The 20734-nt window shown below is 45.2% G+C and overlaps 1 protein-coding gene across 1 annotated transcript in view; it reads left to right on the top strand.

The window, feature by feature from the left end:
- herc1 (HECT and RLD domain containing E3 ubiquitin protein ligase family member 1) overlaps positions 1–20734 on the top strand; it is a 265419-nt gene that overhangs the window by 92695 nt on the left and 151990 nt on the right. Inside the window, exons 19-22 of the mRNA XM_078199818.1 lie at positions 8269–8442; positions 10831–10945; positions 14622–14742; positions 18297–18462. Coding sequence (XP_078055944.1) covers positions 8269–8442; positions 10831–10945; positions 14622–14742; positions 18297–18462 — 576 coding nt within the window. The remainder of the gene's footprint in view (positions 1–8268; positions 8443–10830; positions 10946–14621; positions 14743–18296; positions 18463–20734) is intronic.

Here is a 20734-nt window from a genome sequence, read left to right as displayed (position 1 = left end):
TGGTGGAATATAGCTTGGACAGTAATCACAAATTCAATAATATTTCGTGCCAGCTGAACCTCGTGGCCCTGTTATCCCTGAATGAGAAGTCTAACAACACCAGGTTAAAGTCCAACAGGTTTATTTGGTAACAAATGCCACAAGCTTTCGGAACAGGCTGTTCCTTCGTCAGGTGGGTGGGAGTTCTGATTACAAACAGGGCACAAAGACACAAACTCAACTTACATGAATAATGATTGGAATGTGAGCCTTTACAGCTAATCAAGCCTTAAAGGTACAGACAATGTGAGTGGAGGGAGCATTAAGCACAGGTTAAAGAGATGCGTGTTGTCTCCAGACAGGACAGCTAGTGAGATGTCACACAGATAGTGTGACATGAACCCAAGATCCCGGTTGAGGCTGTCTTCGTGTGCGGAACCTGGCTATCGGTTCATGTCACACTATCTGTAACCCCCACAACCTGCCTGGATGTGCAAAATCTCACGAGCTGTCCTGTCTGGAGACAATACACATCTCTTTAACCTGTGCTTAATGCTGCCTCCACTCACATTGTCCGTACCTTTAAGATTTGATTAGCTGTAAAGGCTCACATTCCAATCATTATTCATGTAAATTGAGTTTGTGTCTTTGTGCCTTGTTTGTGATCAGAACTCCCACCCATCTGACGAAGGGACAGCCTGTTCCGAAGGCTAGTGGCTTTTGCTACCAAATAAACCTGTTGGACTTTAACCTGGTGTTGTTAGACTTCTTACTGTGTTTACCCCAGTCCAACGCCGGCATCTCCACATCATCCCTGAGTGAGCCCAAGTTCCTGAACTTCAAAATCCATCAGAATGTCCTTTAGAAGCATTGGTGTACACAATACCTATGATTTAAGTAGGTTACAAATGCACACACACTTTCTTTTTCCCTGCTCTATGTTACTGAGCCAAAAGTCCATTCATTTGCAGTCTGTTCACTGCCCTGTTCTCAAACGAGAGAATGATGAAGAATAGTATAATGCTCCCCTTATTTGAGGAGGCAGTTCAGAAGAGGTTCACCAGATTGATTCCAGAGATGAGGGGTTTGTCTTATGGAGAGAGTGGGCAGTTTAGGCCGATTAATCTAGAGTTTAGAAGAATGAGAGGAGATCTAATTGAGGTGTAAATAAGATGATAAAAGGAATGAACAAAGTAGATGCAGAGCGGATGCTTCCCTTTGTGGTTAGCACGGCTTCCTCACAGTTCCAGGGACCCGGGTTCGAATCCCGGCTTGGTCTCGCTGTTTGTGCGGAGTCTGCACGTTCTCCCCGTGTCTGCGTGGGTTTCCTCCGGGTTCTCCGGTTTCCTTCCACAGTCCGAAAGACGTGCTGGTTAGGGTACATTGTCTGCGCTAAATTCTCCCTCAGTGTACCCGAACAGGAGTGTGGCGACTAGGGGATTTTCACAGTAATTTCATTGCAGTGTTAATGTAAGCCTACCTGTGACTAATAAACTTTAACTTCAAGTTCTTATATTCTTATTCTTGAGCAGAAGCTATACATTTCCCTGACAAGAGTGTTGAGCTAACATTGCCGGTACAACCAGCAATGGGAGTTGTCTACCTTATTATTGCCTCCTAACTCTGGGTTATGATGCTAAATTTGATTGAAGTGAATGCATCAGCAGAATAATGTGGGAATGTTACTTCACTGACACAAGTACACTTCTCGCCTCCATCTCGTAACTTGGGGAATTCACGAGCATCTCGCTTACTAAATGTTACGAATCAAAAGTCACAATAAGCTAGTCTTGAACGAAATGGAGAAAGCTAAACTGAATGACAGAGATGTCTATTTACCCAGTTAACATAGTAAAACATTTTCTTACCACTCTAAAGAGATGCTCACAGTCTAACATTGAGAGCATTGTGTTCGAACAATTGGGCTTTCAGCTGGATTTTTACAAGTGTTTATTACCAGCCAATTAGATTAAAATGACCGTAAGGTAAATGAAGTATTTTTAATGACTTAATTTGAACGCATTTTAAGGAACCACCACATCACCAAGACTCAATTTCATGTCCATTAAGTTCTGGAACAATGACACTCGGGTTAAGCAGCTGTAATTACAAGGAAACTCCTTAGAAATGGTCGTGCTTTACATTTGAACTAAGGAGAGATATCGAACAGAGGTTTGGGTAAAGCAAACGGAGAAAGGTTTTTAATTACCTGGTGAGTCAGTATTTCAGAGGGCTTGCATTTGAGTTGAGAATGAAAAGAGCAGCAAAAGGAAGAAATTGGAACGTACCAGAAAGAGTGGTGCAGATAAATCCTGAGAATTCGATCCCTGGGAAAGTGGCTTCACATCGGAAAAGAAAAACATTTAAATTATCCTGGCATAAAGGCATGGGACAAAATAGATGGCTGGTTTCGAAACTGGTAGATGTGATGGGCTGAATGGCTATCGTAACAATGTGATTCTATGTGAATGCTGGATGCTCATGGGAGAAAACGGGTAGCACTAACCGGTTATTTAAGTCTGATATCTAAGATACTAGGGTTCAGGTCAACAGAATGCAGCGTTTTAAACACCAGGATAATTGTAAAGATGTAAGGACTCTATTGTGTTGGGTATGAATCGAGAGCCACTCGAAACTGTCCTTGCAATAGATGGAAGTAAACTGGACCAGTAAGTGTTTTCATGATGAGGATTAAGTATTTTTGTCATAAGGGGTAGACTAACCATAGAAACCTAACGGGAGTAACTATGACTCTCTTAAAAGGGTCTCACTGGAGAGTCAACTCTGGGTAGTTACCGCTGTGGTCGTTTTGGCGTGTTTTTATTGACCACAGTGATAGTCGTGCCTCCTCGCTGGCCCTGCTGGTAACCTTGGTAGCTTGCTACCAAGGGCCAACCGACTTAGAAAAACCACGTGAAGGCTGATGATCTGCGTAGATCGGATACCGTTGTGAGATGGTATCACCCGCGAAAGAAACGATGATTAATCCGCCTGTAAGGGAGGCGTCTGGATGGGTTGTGTCCCAGAGAAAAAAGCCACCCCTCAGATGAGTCTGTAACCGCTCACTGTGAACAATTTGAAACTCAAGGGTACACAGGATCTAGTTCTATGAGATCTGAAGACTGGAGGAACAGAGAGATCTTGGAGTCCATATTCACAGATCTCTGAAGGTTGTCACTCAAGTGGATAGAGCTGTGAAGAAGGCCTATAGTGTGTTAGCGTTTATTAACAGGGGGTTGGAGTTTAAGAGCCGTGGGGTTATGCTGCAACTGTACAGGACCTTGGTGAGACCACATTTGGAATATTGTGTGCAGTTCTGGTCACCTCACTATAAGAAGGATGTGGAAGCGGTGGAAAGAGTGCAGAGGAGATTTACCAGGATGCTGCCTGGTTTGGAGGGTAGGTCTTATGAGGAAAGGTTGAGGGAGCTAGGGCTGTTCTCTCTGGAGCGGAGGAGATTGAGCGGAGACTTAATAGAGGTTTATAAAATGATGATGGGGATAGATAGAGTGAACGTTCAAAGACTATTCCCTCGGGTGGATGGAGCTATTACAAGGGGGCATAACTATAGGGTTCGTGGTGGGAGATATAGGAAGGATGTCCGAGGTAGGTTCTTTACGCAGACAGTGGTTGGGTTGTGGAATGGACTGCCTGCAGTGATAGTGGAGTCAGACACTTTAGGAACATTTAAGCGGTTATTGGATAGGCACATGGAGCACACCAGGATGATAGGGAGTGGGATAGCTTGATCTTGGTTTCAGATAAAGCTTGGCGCAACATCGTGGGCCGAAGGGCCTGTTCTGTGCTGTACTGTTCTATGTTAAGATCGATCTCTACTCAAACAGAAGAGGCGATCTTGGGATCCGGGCACTACCACCGCCACTATTGAGTGGTGCACCCAGGTCCCAGACCACAAGAGGCAACCTCCACAATAGCAGAAGACGACCAATTTATTGAAGAAGAGCCAGTCTGGACGACCCATCCAGCGGAGGAGGTAGTGATAACTACACGCACCCACCTACAATAAAGAATATCAAACCCTGAAAAAGGGAACTCTGGCTACCATGGCCAAAATTGAAAAAGATGTTGGACCCGAAAATGAGGCAACCTTCATCGAAGGAATAATTATTGAACCATCTCAAGACCGGGCAGAGGTAAAGGAAGTGAATCATCCACTACCCTACCGATGCATTGTTCTGTAAGGCCTGCGACACCAACGGTTGGCGTGTTTAACAAACATCTAAACACAGTGCATAAGATCAAAACAATTCGGACTAAATGTTCGCAATGCGGTAAATCTGGGGAGTACCACTCCATCGCTTGCCACTACCCGAAGTGTAACGGTGAGATGCGATCCTTGACAGTCGAGGAACATCAGTGCAGCGCGTGTGAATTAAACTTCACATCGGAGAGGGGACTCTCACAGCGTGAAAGGCAACAACATCCAGTTCTTCGTAACACCAAACGCCTGAAGAACGCACTGCCAGTTCCGACCAAACGTGGAAGGCAAACATCCATATGGTCAAAGGAAGAGGAAACATTACTTGAAGAGTTGGAGGTGAGGTTTGCTGGGTCCAGGTGCATAAATAAGGACATTAATACGGTATTAACATCCAAAAAACCGAAACAAATCTCAGATAAACGCAGGATACTTGCAGAAAAACGCAAGGAGGCACAAGCTGTCGCATTGGCAGTCATTGTGGAAGAACCCCCGGACTCCGAACAAGAACCGGAAGAGGGAGATGTTGTGGACCCGGACCCGCTTACAGGATTCGTCAGACGACCCCCGCCTCAGTCCCTAAACATAGGGATGTGGATGACCAGCTCACGCAAGCCGAGGAGCTCCTGAATGCGAGGAACGACCCCGATAGTCGTGCCCTGGGAATAGGGTTAATGGAGAGTATCACCGACCTTCTGATGAACGGTGAGAAAGACAGAAAGGAGAAGGAAGGTCCAAAGGTAAGTATGCATAAGAAGGACAAAAGAAGACCCAAGACCGATGTCAATACTGGAGCGAAGAGACGATGGGCAAAGCAAAAAGCAATCTTCAGAGCAACCCAGCTGCTTTACTTGCCCGCCAGATCATGGGGGCGCCCACAGCAACATTATGTCCACTATCCACGACAGAGTTGGAGGAAAGTTTTCGAGAGAAACTCTCCAACAAAAACAATAAGGCAAACATTAGTAACAAGGGCAAAACGGACAATGGGGAGTTGATAAAGCGAATCGAGGCTGAAGAGGTTACCAACGCGGTCAAGGGAATCAAGGAGACCAGCACGCCTGGACTGGATGGTAAAAAGATCGAGGACATCCGGGACATACACGAGGCGGACGATAAGCGGATGCCCCGCCTCTTCAACCCTCTGGTTGAAATCAAAGACGATCCCAGAATCCATGAAACAGTGTCGAACTGTCTTGATCCCCAAATGTGAGGATCAAGAGCGCTTTAAAAACATTGACAACTGGCGCCCAATCATTATAGGCCCAATGTTGCTACGCCTATTCACAAAGATCATGGCAAAGAGGCTAAATGACACCGTAGACATCAACCCAAGACAGAAAGGGTTTTTAGCAGCGACTCCCGGTTGCAACAAGAACATCGCCGTGCTACAGAACATCATGAAGGGAGCAAAGAAAAACCGCAAGGACCTAGCTGTTGATCTGGCGAAGGCATTCGACTCTGTAGGACACAAACTACTTCTGAAAACATTAGAGCGTGTACGGCTCCCTCAAGCCTTTGTAGATCTTATTCAAGACCTCTACACCGGCAACACAACGGTGATCGAGGGCAGCAAGTCCACGACCGCCCCAATAAAGATTGAGAGGGGTGTCAAGCAAGAGGACCCGCTCTCCTCCATCCTTTTTAACATCGCAATGGATTCACTGATTTGCAGTTTGGAAGAGGCCAACTCTGGAGTCTTCATGACCCCTGGATGGAGCACGAGTCAACTGCTCAACTCTGGCCTTTGCGGATGACATCGCTTTCCTGAGCGATTCACACTTTGGGATGGGGCGAAACCTGAGGATTTTGCAGTCCTTCTGTGAGCATACAGGCCTGTCTATTAACATCAACAAGACAAAAGGCTTCCGCTTTACGTACAAGAGGAAGACCTTCCTGTTTAATCACTGCAAGAACTGGCAACTTCGGAAGGAGGTAATCGCATATATCCCCCCAGGTGAGATTGAAAAATACTTGGGTGCCCGAATAGATCCATGGGCAGGCGCGGAAGAAGGTGCTTGGGAGGAGAAACTGAAAGCCTGGATATCCAGCTTGCAGGCTGCGGCTCTCCGGCCAAGACAACGCATGGAGATCTTGATAGTTCATGTCATCCCGAGACTGTATTTTCATCTGATCCTTTCTGAAGCATCACAAAACACGCTCATCAGGTTGGATCAATTCCGAATAAATATGTGGGATGGAGGGAATGGGAATTCCACAAGTGGCGGCGGCTGCAATGTCAAGGTGTTGGGACCCATTACTACAATAATGATAAAATAGCAAACCGCTGGATCAAAGCTGCATTTCAGTTGAAATCCAACCAGTTCATAAACAACTTCCTCTTACGTTGTAATCTATACCCCACGAGGGCGACTCTACCAAGAGGGAAGACCCTTAGCCATAAAAACCTGCCGACGATGCGAGGCAGTCACAGAAACAATTGGACACATCTCTGGCTTCTGCCCATTTGTTAAGAACATCAGGATAAAGCGCCACAACAAAATCTTAGACCAACTACGTAATGACGTCGGAAAATACGGTTGGACATCCCACCTGGAGCCACGACTTATTGCCAAGGATGGCTCCCTCTGGAAACCCGACATTATTTTCAAGAGGGGAAAAAGATCAACGTGTCGCAGTGGTGGATGTGACCATCCGGTTTGAAGACAATTGCGGAAGTCTGGAGAAGGCGTGGGAAGAAAAGTGCATGAAGTACAATCATCTGGGACCAGAAATAAGGAAATGGACAGGAGGCCTTGAACCTCAGTACTTTGGATTTGTGATGGGTGCAAGGGGCAAATGGCTGGAAAAGAACAATAGCCTCATGAGATTTGCTGGGCGAATGTTTGAAATCTCTCGATGTTGAGGAATTTCAAGACTCACCTTGTCACTAACATTGGAATTGTTAGGAATATTCAATGACAGGTGAGAGACTCTATTGATAAACGGGCAAGTCAAAGCATCAGCTTCCTTGACTGTCTGGCCCTAAACGCCTAGTCACGGAAACCATATGAACTCTTATGGTGGACTCCAATGTTCGTTGTTTTATGTTTTCTACCCTGTTAGTGTTCCTAACTAATGTCATGCTCCTACTACTCTGTTAACTGGCTTAATTGATGTTTAGAAATGTCTGTTTGCTGATTTTCATTGCACTCTGTCAACTGGCATAACTAATGTTTAGAAATGTGTTTTGTTTGAAGTGGCTTAGTTAAGGCGTTGATATGCTGGTTTACATTGCACTCTGTAAACTGGCTTAGTAGAGGTTTAGATAGGTTGGTCTACATTGCACCCCGTAGACCGGCATAGTTGATGACTGTGAATAGTTAGTTTATTGTTTTAAAATTTAATAAAGGCTTGGCCAGCCCTATTGTTCCCCCCCCACCCCAACATACCCTTTCCCTTGGAGGCTTGGACCGGTGCGCTGAAACAGTTGACCACCTGACTGATTAGGCCCAAATAGATACCGGGAATTGAGCGTAGAAGCTGTGTAACACCCTACTGATTAGACCCTTAAAACCCATTCCTCAGTGTAGATCAGCGTTCCCTTGACTGTGGTTTCGCTAGAGGTAGACAACCACGTCGACGAGCGACGTAAAGACTTGAACAAGGCACTCATTCGAGTGTTTCAAAGCACAGAAGGAGGCCATTCAGCCCATTGGGCCTGCACCGACAACAATCCCACCCCAGGCCCTAACCCCACAACCCCAGACATTTGCCCCGCTAATCCCTCTAACCTACACATCCTGGGACAGTAAGGGGCAATTTAACATGGCCAGTCAACCTAACCCGCACATCCTTGGATTGTGGGAGGAAACCGGAGCACCCGGGGGAAACTCAGGCAGAAATGGGGAGACTGTGCAAACTCCACACACACACACACTTGAACCCGGGTCCCTGGCGCTATGAGGCAGCAGTGCTCACCACTCTGTCAACTGAAGACAAAGTTCCTGTCTTAAAATGGCTTGGATTTCATTTAAATGCATTATTATCTCACCCCGTGTTTTTGGAAAGATTATGTTTAAAGACTCGATGTGTATACAAATTGTGAAAAATGGTTGTTTTTGATGCAGATAAATGCATGAGCTCTCTTCTGGAAGTTGCCCTGTCTGGAAATGAAGAACAGAAACCTTTTGAATATAGCCTCGGTGCTGAGAATATAATGCTTGTTGATCTGGCTTTGGGCTCTTCTAAAGAACCTGTCAACGCTCTCTGGCTCAAAATGCAGGACTATGCTGTTAGCAAAGGTAGGTGGACCTGACCACAGCTGTGTTGTTTGTTTGTAAGTGACTTAAATGTGCAAGTTGCATCTAATATCTAAATCTGACAGGTATTGGCAGTGAAGATGACAATGTATGTAATGTAGCTTTCACATAGCGAAATATTCTGAGGCACGTTTGAAGATAGCTGTGCAGTGGGAGATGTCAAAATGTAATTTTAAAAACCTGTTTTCGTCGCTATATTAATGAGGTTTAGGGAGATCGAAAAATGCAGAGACAGAATTCCAGAAGGTAGCTTTCCCTTATTCGTTCACGGGGATGAGGGCATCGCTGACTGTGCCAGCATTTATAGTCCATCCCTCATTGCCATCGCTAACTGGCCTGCTTTTAAGAGTGCTCTGGGTCTGGAGTCACATGTAGGCCAAGCCAGGTAAGGATGACAGATTTCCTTCCCCTGAAGGACATTACAATGATCGACACTGGGTTGGTTCATCCTTAGACTTTTTAAGTCCGGATTTTTATTGAATTCAAATTTTGCCATGGTGGGATTCAAACCTGGGTCGCTAGGCAGTTACCCTGGGTCTCTGGACAATTACCCCGGGTCTCTGGATTACTAGTCCAGTAACAATAACACTACACCGCCACCTCCCTGCTCAATCCATTGATGGGAATGAAAGTGAGGCAGGAGGCTAGAGTCTGGGGACCAAAGGGTATCGACAAGAAAGCGGAATCAGAGGAAGTTTCAGGGCGGCATGGTGGCACAGTGGTTAGCACTGCTACTTCACAGTGGCAAGGACCCGGATTCGATTCCCGGCTTGGGTCACTGTCTGCGGAGTGGGCACGTTCTCCCCGTGTCTGTGTGGGTTTCCTCCGGGTGCTCCGGTTTCCTCCCTCAGACTGAGAGACGTGCTGGTTAGGTGCATTGGCCGTGCGAAATTCTCCCTTGGTGTACCTGAACAGGTGTGGCGACTAGGGGGATTTCACCGTAACTTCTTTGAGGTGTTAATGTAAGCCTACTTGTGACACAAATGAATAAATAAGCATAGGAAAGGACAATTAGGAGCATGATTTTGAATTTGATGATAGAGGAGCATGGAGCCAATAAAAGTTTGCAAGCTGGTGTACGGTAATCACAGCTGTGCCGAACGAGATGCCTGCGGCAGATCTTTTAGAAGCTGGAGCTTGAGGCCAGCACGATTGGCATGGGAGCAATCCCATCTGGAGGTAACATGGATAAGAGGAGCAGATATGTGTGGTGTTGAGGCAAAAATGGATGCTCTTGATACTGGACATCATGTGGAGTTTGAAGCTCAAGCTGGCAAGGATGTGGAGGTATTTCCTTCTGGTTTAGTCTTGGCGAACAGGTGGGTAGTTAAATGAAATCGGTAATGATATGAAGTTTCTGCTGAATGGGAAGGTTTGACTTCATGTCCAGTTGAAAGAAGTTCTGACTCTAAGTTTTAAGCTCAGATGTTCAATGTTCATGGCCAACTGAGGATGGTGGAAGGGAGGTAGATCTGGCTTGGGAAGTAGTTCATCTCCTGGGCAATAGTTAACTGAAATTTGGGATGAAGGTGAAAGCTTGAGCTATTTCAGAGGGGAAATTACTGAGAATTTACTGTCGATATTTGGGCACAGTAAGGAGTCTCAACACCAGGTTAAAGTCCAACAGGTTTATTTGGATTGGATGGTTCAACACAGGTCTCTTCTACCAAATTATTTCATTTCATTGTAGCAACCCCCCCCCCCCATCAGTAAAAGCAACAAAGCTGCATGTGTGATTTGATTTATTATTGTCACATGTATTAGTATATAGTGCAAAGTATTGTTTCTTGCGACAAAGCATACCGTTCATAGAGAAGGAAAGGAGAGAGTGCAGAATGTAGTGTTACAGTTATAGCTAGGGTGTAGAGAAAGATCAACTTAATGTGAGGCAGGTCCATTCAAAAGTCTGACGGCAGCAGGGAAGAAGCTGTTCTTGAGTCGGTTGGTACATGACCTCAGGCTTTTGTATCTTTTTCCTGATGGGAGAAGGTGGAAGAGAGAATGTCCGGAGTGCGCGGGGTCCTTAATTATGCCGGCTGCTTTTCTGAGGCAGCGGGAAGTGTAGACAGAGTCAATGGATGGGAGGCTGGTTTGCGTGATGGATTGGGTTTCATTCACGACCGTTTGCAGTTTCTTGCGTTCTTGGTCAGAGCAGGAGCCATACCAAGCTGTGATACAACCAGAAAGATTGCTTTCTTTGGCGCATCTGTAAAAGTTGGTGAGAGTTGTCAATGACATGCCGGATTTCCTTAGCCATTGCAAAGTAGTAAATAGTATGTTTTAAATATATTGAATGTAATATTTGAATGTTTATCTGATGAATTTGTGCTAATGCCTGATAGAATGATTACAGTAAAATCTATTTTGCAGATTGGGACAGCGCAGTTCTTGGCAATGAGACCTTGTTGGACACAGCATCAAGATTTGTTCTTGCTGCTCTTCTAAAGCACACTGGTTTACTGAATCAAGTTTGTGGCGAAAGCAGGTAAGTGACAAGTGTTCATTGGATGTTTGAACTTGAGAGCTTCATTTGGGACTGCATTTTGTGTGGGAAGCATTGTTAACTGGTGATGGCAGCAATGCCATGCTTACGATAAAGGCGTGCCAAATTTAACAGGCTGTTTGCGATGAAAGACAGGTGAACAGGTTTTAGATTTGCTTTACAAAAGGTTGGTATCGTGGGTCACGCGCAGTCGAGACCAAGTGCATTGTTTGGGTTAAGCAGAGTTGGAAGGTAGAAGATAATTAGAAAAGGACAGGGGAGAGAGGGAAAGAGAAGGCGTTGATCACAAGAGTGGGTGAGAGGGAAGGAGAAGTATGGGGAGAAGTGTCGGTAAGCTTGTGTGGATGGACTGGGAAGGAAAAATAGGGATTATTTTGACCCGAACTCCCTTCATCCTGGACTGACCTTCCATCTCGGTTGGGTGAAGGGTCTAGAATTCATGTTAAGAGGGTTAAGGCAATTTGCCCTTGAAACAAATTGGACCAAATTGTCTCCATGATGAGGCAGACAAAGGGAGAAACCAAAGCAAAGGAATTCACCATGTAGGTATAGTGAGGAAATAGGAAATAATTCACTGCAATTGGCAGCATGTAAGGGCAGCTCAACAGACATGAAAATTCACTCACCTATTCTTCAAGATGGCAGAGATTCTGGAGTTCGTGCATCATTTCAGAAACATCAGCTCAGCAGTAATCCGTCGCCATATCAACTGGACAGCATTTTGGTGGAGAATGCAGTTCTCATATATTTAAATCCTCTTTAAAGAGCATGATCAGCTTCATGTTTCTAGGTGTCCAGATCACCAACAACCTGTCCTGGTCGCTCCACGCTGACCCACCAATGCAGGCCCACCAATGCCTCTACTTTCTCAGGAAGCTAAGGAAATTTGGCATGTCCGCTACGACTCACCAATTTTTACGGATGCAGCATAGAAAGTATTCTTTCTGGATGTATCACAGCTCGGTATGGCTCCTGCTCTGACCAAGACCGCAAGAAATTACAAAAGGTTGTTAAAGTAGCCCAGTCCATCACGCAAACCAGCCTCCTATCCATTGACTCCATTTACACTTCCTGCTGCCTCAGAAAAGTAGCCAGCATAATCAAGGACCCCACACACCCTGGACATACTCTCTTCCACCAACTTCTGTTGGGAGGGAAAAAAATACAAATAGTCTGAGATCACATACCAATCGACTCAAGAACAGCTTCTTCCTGCTGCTATCAGACTTTTGAATGGACCTACCTTACATTAAGTTGATCTTTCTCTACATCCTAGCTATGACTGTAACACTACATTCAGCACTCTCTCCTTTCCTTCTCCCCGATGTACTCTATGAACGATATGCTTTGTCTGTATACCGCGCAAGAAGCAATACTTTTCAATGTGTCCCAGTACATGTAACAATAAACCAAATCAAACTAATTTTGCAAAAGGCTTTCTCAGTGCCTCACCATAGCAATATCTGTAGCTAGTTTGGTTAGCTGGCTATGTATTTCACAACTCCATCCTAAGCCCAGTCCTGTACCTTTTGACAAGAAACTATTTGGCACCCAAACAGACCAACTTCTTGAAGATTGATTTTACCCTCAATCCCAAGCATAGTACCAGGGAGAAACTCGGCTTCTGGTGTTGCTGTTCGTTTGTCTACATCCTCAGCTGGATAACATCAGTTGTACTTTGGGTTTGACAAGATAGCAATACTTATTATCTGGAAAGCACAAATCCAGAAGGAAAATGAGGAGATATTTCTTCTCTCAGAAGGTCATTAACCTTTTTGATTCCCTACCCCAGAGAGCAGTGGAGTCTGAGTCATTGAATATATCCGAGGCTGAGTTATAAACTTTTGGTCTCCAAGGGCTGTAGGTGTAGGCAGCAAAATTGAGTCAAGGCCACAGTTGGATCAGCCATGATCTAATTGAACGGTGGACTAGATTCGAGGGCCAAATGGCCTATTCTTAGTTCTTGAGGAACTCGATGGAAGCCACTTGAGACTTGTGTTCAGCCATTCAACAGTGGTTCCTGTCCAGGTAATGATGATAACATGCACTTTGAAACCACTTTTAAACAAAGTACCCAAGCCGTTGCCCAAATTTAAAGCAGGGAGGGAGAAGTAGCAAGAATAAGTAACTAACCAAGGGGTTGAATCCTCTGGTACGTACACTAATGGGATTGCCAAAGGCTGCTAGCACCAGTGGAGGACGGAAACAGACCAGAAGCAAAGTGCGGAGGGCGAAAGTTGAAGTACAAGACATGAAGGAGATAGTAATGATTCAAGAATGTTTCTCCTGAAATGGCAATGCAGCAGATGTTGCTGGATTTACTTTGTGTTTCTTTAAAAAGAAGTGAGATTATGCCAGATGTTTGACCTCTGACACTTCAATAAATTCACAAGCTGTTCAGGATAGTTAGACTCCCTTAAAATGCTAATTGGTCGGGCTTCTGGATCCACCTAATCTTACCACCAAAGTCTCCCAAGAGTCAATTGTAGCAGTGTGTAAGATATATTTCTTCTGCCACCCTTCCCCTGTGCTCCCATGATCGACTGTAGGAAATCTAGAGTAGCAGGACCTATAACATCATCATGCAGACCAGCCTCCCATCCATTGACTCTGTCTACACTTCCCACTGCCTCGGCAAAGCAGCCAGCATAATTAAGGACCCCCACGCACCCTGGACATTCTCTCCTTCACCTTCTTCCATCAGGAAAAAAATACAAAAGTCTGAGATCACATACGAACCGACTCAAGAGCAGCAGCTTCCCTGCTGCCATCAGATTTTTGAATGGACCTACCTTGCGTTAGGTTGATCTTTCTCTACACCCTAGCTATGACTGTAACACTACATTCTGCACTCTCTCCTTTCCTTCTCTCTGAACGGTATGCTTTGTCTGTATAGCGCGCAAGAAACAATACTTTTCACTGTATCCCAATACATGTGACAATAATAAATCAATTCAAACAAAAACTCTTGATTTATGAGAATTCCTCGTTTGCTGGCAGCTTGAGCAAGAACTCAATATATTGGGTAGGGTGGCACAGTGGTTAGCACTGCTGCTTCACAGCTCCAGGGACCTGGGTTCGATTCCCGGCTTGGGTCAATGTCTGTGTGGAGTTTGCACATTCTCCTCGTGTCCACGTGGGTTTCCTCCGGGTGCTCCGGTTTCCTCCCACAGTCCAAAGATGTGTGGGTTAGGTTGATTGGCCATGCTAAAATTGCCCCTTAGTGTACTGAGATGAGTAGGTTAGAGGGATTAGCGGGTAAATATGTAGGGATATGGGGGTAGGGCCTAGGTGGGATTGTGGTCGGTGCAGACTCGATGGGCCAAATGGCCTCTTTCTGCACTGTAGGGTTTCTATGATTCTATATCCTCAACATGTGCATATCCTCGTCAACTGAGAAGTTCTATCAGGACACAAAATAGTAGAACAGGTTTAATGACGTGCTGTTTCAAATAGGCTAGGGTGAAGTCTGCCGATTCCAGTGCCACACTGCAGCCTACTAAATGCTGATGTCGGAGAGATTGGGTTGCAACAAAAGACGGAGTTGAAATCTTTGTCTCTTTGAAAGTCAAATATCTTCTTTAAAATAAACCACGCAAGACTTGTTGCCGACAGACTATTCCGTTCAATAACCTAATGTCTTTCCAACATTTCTCAGGTACCAACCGAGTAAAACTCTTGCGGAAATATATCGTTGCGTTTACAAGGTCCGGAACAGACTGCTCGCATGTAAAAACATGGAGCTTATCCAGACCCAGTCACCTTCCAATGAAAGAAGAGTAAGTTTATGCAACTACTTTACAAATATAAACAGTTTATATACAGCTGATTTGGATCATTTGAACTGATCTTGCTGAATGCTACAGTTAGCTTTGAGTGGAATGGCGTATTGAATTTTGAATCATGGGTCATCACTACAGAAGGAGCCAATTTTATCTGCCATGCTTGAGCCTCTGTCCCTCTCTCTCTCTCTCTCTCTCTCTCTGTGTCTTCCCAGCTATCTTCCCCTCTCCCTCTGGTCGGGCTCCCTTGCTCCCCCTCTCCTACTCGGGAGAGGAAAGCTTGACATCAAACTCACTATGCTTCGAATATTCCCTCCTTGCTAGCCCATTTATGAAGCAGCAACAATGATTGTCAGAGAAAAGTTTATACGTCCGATCTGGCTAACTGGAGGAGAAGGTATTATGAAAAGCAGCATGCAATAAGAGAATCTGTGAAGAAGCCAAGTTCAGTGTGTTTTCCCAAGTCGATTTATTGTTCAATTTATTTACCATTGTCCCCATGTTAAAGGCTACATGTTTCTTACTTTTTTATGTCTCAGTTTATTTCTTGTGGAATAGTAAATGGGTAACCTTTTAAAATCCTTTAACTCCAGTGCAAATTTGCACTTTATCAGCTAGGGTACTGGACCAGAGCTCCAATTTACATTAGGACATCAGACTAGATCCCAGCAATTTTTCTTTTTTGGCACAAATGTGAGGGTAGGATGCTTCACTGCAGGAGTAATTCCACTGACAAATGAGGGATCATTTTTAGTAATACAAACTTTATTTAAATACAGAGTTTAAATATAACTCTAACAAATGAAGCAGCTTAACAACTAACTGTTCAACAATATTAATCTCTCTGTGTCTTCCCTGCTGTATCCCCCTCTCCTCGGTCGGGCTCCCTTGCTCCCACGGTCGGGCTCCCTTGCTGTCTCTGTCTGTTCCCTCTGGCTCTTATATATTTGCTTCAAATATTTATCCAATTTTCACTAAAAAGATACAATGGGCTCAGCCTCAATCTGTAAATTGGGAAAATTATTCCATGCTTCAGGAACCTTTGCTGCAAATTTCTTCTAACCTTTTCCCTCCCATTGAGAGATTTTACTTCGCCTCCCTATCGCTAAGCTAAAAGAATCAGATTGTTCTCGTTCACTGCATCCAGAACTCTTCCTAATTTTAAGAAGCTTGGTTACATTTCTTAATCTGCTCTGCTTCATTGGAAATAACGCTGTCGTGCCAGGATCCCCCACGTACTTGTCTTGCCTTACCCCAGCATCCGACATCATAGAATCCCTACAGTGCTGAAGGAGGCCGTTTGGCCCATCGAGTCTCCACCGACTCTCTGAAAGAGCATTTGCCCAGGGCCATGAACATCACTGGCAAACCCAGCATTTGTCACCCAGGCCTGACTGTCATTCAGAAGGCGGTGGTGAGCCGCTGCTTTGAACCACTGCAGGGCATCTGGGCTGGGTAAACCCACACTGGTATTCGGAAAGGAATTCCAGGATTTCAACCCAGTGATAATGAGGAAGGGGTGATATAGTTCCAAGGGCTTGGGTTGTGGGGGTGAGGGGAGACTTGTGGGAGTGGTGGTGGTGTTTGCATCTGCTTCCCTTGTCCTTCTAGGTGGCAGACATTGCAGTTTTGGAAGGTGCTGTTTAATGAGGCTTGGCGAGTTGCTTTTCGACTCTTAAACCAATTTCAAAACACTCAAAATTCTGTTGGCTTTATTTCTTAAAGCTGAATCTACTCGCCCTGTATTTTCATGGAGTTGTGTTTCAGACGTCAGCTATTTACCCTACTTCACAGATATTTTCAAGGAATAAAGAAAATTACAGCACAGGAACAGGCCCTTCGGCCCTGCAAGCCTGCACCAACCATGCTGCCCGACTGAGCTAAAATCCCCTACCCTTCCAGAGACCATAGCCCTCTATTCATGTATTTGTCCAGATGCCCCTTAAAAGCCGCTACCGTATCCACTTCCACTACGTCCCCCGGCAGCGAGTTCCAGGCACTCACCACCCTCTGTTTAAAAAATAAATCTGCCTCGTACATCTCCTTTAAACCTTGCCCCTCGCACCTTAAACCTGTGCCCCCTGGTAATTGACTCTTCCACCCTGGGGAAAAAGCTTCTGACTATCCACTCTGTCCATGCCCCTCATAATCTTTTAGACCTCTATCAAGTCGTCCCTCAACCTCCGTCATTCCAGTGAGAACAAACCAAGTTTCTCCAACCTCTCCTCATAGCTAATGCCCTCCATATCAGGCAACATCCTGGTAAATCTTTTCTGTACCCTCTCCAAAGCCTCCACATCCTTCTGGTAGTGTGGCGACCAGAATTAAACACTATATTCCAAGTGCAGCCTAACTAAGGTTCTATAAAGCTGCAACATGACTTGCCAATTTTTAAACTCAATGCCCCAGCTGATGAAGGCAAGTATGCTGCCTTAACTACCTTTTCCACGTGCGTTGCCATTTTCAGTGACCTGTGTATCTGTACACCCAGATTCCTCTGCCTATCAATACTCTTAAGGTTTTCTGCCATTTACTGTATATTTCCTATCTGTATTAGACCTTCCAAAATGCATTACCTCACATTTCCTTTGATTCGAAGCATTATGGTCTAGGGGGCACATTGCCTAGCACTGCTGCCTCACAGCGCCAGGGACCCGGGTTCGATTCCCGGCTTGGGTCACTGTCTGTGCGGAGTCTGCACGTTCTCCCCGTGTCTGCGTGGGTTTCCTCCGGGTGCTCCGGTTTCCTCCCACAATCTGAAAGACGTGCTGGTTAGGTGCATTGTCTGTGCTAAATTCTCCCTCGGTGTACCCGAACAGGTGCCGGAATGTGGCGACGAGGGAATTTTCACAGTAACTTCACTGTGCTGTTAATGCGAGCCTACTTGTGACACTAATAAATAAACTAAAGGAGTCAAAGAAAACACAATAGGCAATTTTCCATTCTGTACTTAATGGCACATGTTACACCCAAGACGGACAGATTTACTACATCACTGGCTATTCAGCTTAAAGAATATCATTTTCAAACATGAAGGACAAAGACTCAATTCGTTCCAAAGTTACTGTGAAAATCTCCTAGTCGCCACACTCCGGTGCCTGTTCGGGTACACTGAGGGAGAATTTAGCACTGCCAATCCACCTAACCAGCATGTCTTTTGGACTGAGGGGGGAAACCGGAGCACCCGGAGGAAACCCACGCAGACACGGGGAGAATGTGCAGACTCCACACAGACAGTGACCCAAGCCGGGAATCGAACACGGGTCCCTGGCGCTGAGAGGCAGCAGTGCTAACCCACTGTGCCAACCGTTCAGACTTTAATCTCAGTTTATTAAAACCTATAGTGTTGAGGAAAAGCTATTAGTTTCATTTAAATCTCCTCTTCAATTTTTAAAGGACCAAGATATTTCTGTAGCCAGCCAGCTAATTATTGTAGTCTAAGAATATCTTTTATTAAAAAAATGAATCACTAAAACAATTGATACAAAGTACGACAGTGGTAATGAAAAAAGTTTTTTTTTTTTTACCCCCCACCCCCCTCCCTTTTCAAGTTGTCAGAAAATCGAGACTCGACAGATGCTGACCTTCAGGAACGTTCTTTCACCCGCACCATTGACGAGGAGGCTGAAATGGAAGAGCAGGCAGATAGAGATCGGGACGAAGAACATCCGGAACAAGAGGAGGAAGAAAGGGAACAAGAAGTCATGACTGCTGGAAGTGAGTAAATGTTGCCTGAAACCAATTCATTGAGAATGGGATTTGGGTACAGCCAATGCTGTCTTGCCACATTGGTGAAGATGGTTTTTAGTTCTGGCAAAGTGTGTTCACCACCCGCTGATTCATTCCTTGTTTATAAGCACATATTGGATATGACACAGTAATTAATTGAGTGAATGTTGTATTCACTGGGTATTTAGGTCTGATTTGAGACTTGATATCCCGCTAGGGTGAGGAAACAAAATTGCAAATATTGGGAAAAGGCTGAAAAATCTCAGCAGGTCCGACAGCGTCTGTGGAGAGAGAATAGAGCCAACGTTTCCAGTCAGGATGACCCTTCGAAGGCTTGAAACGTTGGCTCTATGATCTCTCCACAGATGCTGTCAGACCTGCTGAGATTTTCCAGCATTTTCTGTTTTTGTTTCAGATTCCAACATCCGCAGTGTTCTCCCTTTATGCAAATATTGGGAACTTGGCATGTGACTGGAAATGGCAGGAATCCACAAAGCTCAAACATTCTAAATAAACTGCACTAAATTTCTTAATTTCCAGCAACTGTCTTCAATGACCATTCTCCAAATTAACAGCAGCAAACCTGGAGGTGACGGGTAACAAACTTTTATGATTAATTAGGGACATTTCATTAGGTGTACAGCTAAGTCAGCAGTTAAGCTTTAACTATATTAAAAATGTCTGCAATTCTCAGTAAACTTGACAAAACACTTGTTTGGATCTGATTAGTGCAGGTGATCTTCACTGATGGTGACTGTGTTACTGATCCTTGTGCAAAAAAATCCTCTCTCCTCATCCCTACTGACACCAACTGTCAAGGGTGGCACAGTGGTTAGCATTGCTGCCTCACAGCGCCAGGGAGCCGGGTTCGATTCCCGGCTTGGGTCACTGTCTGTGCGGAGTCTGCACGTCCTCCCTGTGTCTGCGTGGGTTTCCTCCGGGTGCTCTGGTTTCCTCCCACAGTCCGAAAGACGTGCTGGATAGGTGCGTTGGCCATGCTAAATTCTCCCTCAGTCTACCCGAACAGGCACTGCAGTGTGGCGACTAGGGGATTTTCATAGTAACTTTGGAATGAATTTGGAGTCTTTGTCCAAAGATGTGCAGGTTGGGTGCATTGGCCATGATAAATTCTCCCTTTGTGTACCAGGAGATTTTCACAGTAACTTCATTGTAGTGTTAATGTAAACCTACTTGTGACTAATAAATAAAATAAAAAGTGTGTGGAAGATACTGAAAATTAACAAAACGGCTTAGATCCACTACATGGTGAACTCTAGTTTCTTAATCTTTTGCTATCGTCCTGTGTGGCACCTTTTGTTTTTGAAGGACCGATCATAATGTGCCATCTACTCAAATAGGATATGCTGTTTATAGAGTGGAAAAGTAGGGAAATCTGGCGGATGCCAACCAGATTCAAATGGGAAGAAAGCACCATAAAGGGGATTTATCCTTTGTATTTTTTTCATAGAAACCCTACAGTGTAGAAAGAGGCCATTCGGCCCATCGAGTCTACACCGACCACAATCCCACCCAGGCCCTACCCCCATATCCCTACATACTTACCCGCTAATCCCTCTAACCTACCCATCTCAAGACACTAAGGGGCAATTTTAGCATGGCCAATCAACCTAACCCGCACATCTTTGGACTGTGGGAGGAAACCGGAGCACCCGGAGGAAACCCACGCAGACACGAGGAGAATGTGCAAACTCCACACAGACAGTGACCCAAGCCGGGAATCGAACCCAGGTCCCTGGAGCTGTGAAGCAGCAGTGCTAACCACTGTGCTACCGTGCCACCCTAGTGCGGAATGTTTTTCCAGTTTAAAATTTGTAAGCTCCTCAGGAAGAGTGAGAAAAGATCCGACATTGCGAATTTTCTTAACGTTTCTTACATGAGTCTCTTAGTAGTTGAAGAGTTTTTTTTTCCTGTTTTTTGCAACAGTTCCGATGGTGAGCTTTCTCTGCTGCCGAGTGTTTCTGTTTTAACAAACATAACCAGACTCTGTCGAGCATGTTGCGATGTTAGTTTGCATAATGCCTAATGTGCTGCTTGTATGCTGCTTCACTAATGGCCTATAGGGAAGGAAATCTGCCGACCTCACCTGGCCTGCCCTATGTGTGACTCAAGATCCACAGCAATGTGGCTGACTCTGTAACTGTCCTCTGAAATGGGCAATTAGGGCGCATGGTGGCACAGTGCTGAGCACTGCGACTGCACAGCACCAGGGACCCGGGTTTGATTCCCCGCTTGGGTCACT

The sequence above is a fragment of the Mustelus asterias genome, chromosome 29, assembly GCF_964213995.1.
Source record: "Mustelus asterias chromosome 29, sMusAst1.hap1.1, whole genome shotgun sequence".
Classification (NCBI taxonomy): Eukaryota; Metazoa; Chordata; class Chondrichthyes; order Carcharhiniformes; family Triakidae; genus Mustelus; species Mustelus asterias.
This window is presented reverse-complemented; position numbering and strand designations above follow the sequence as displayed.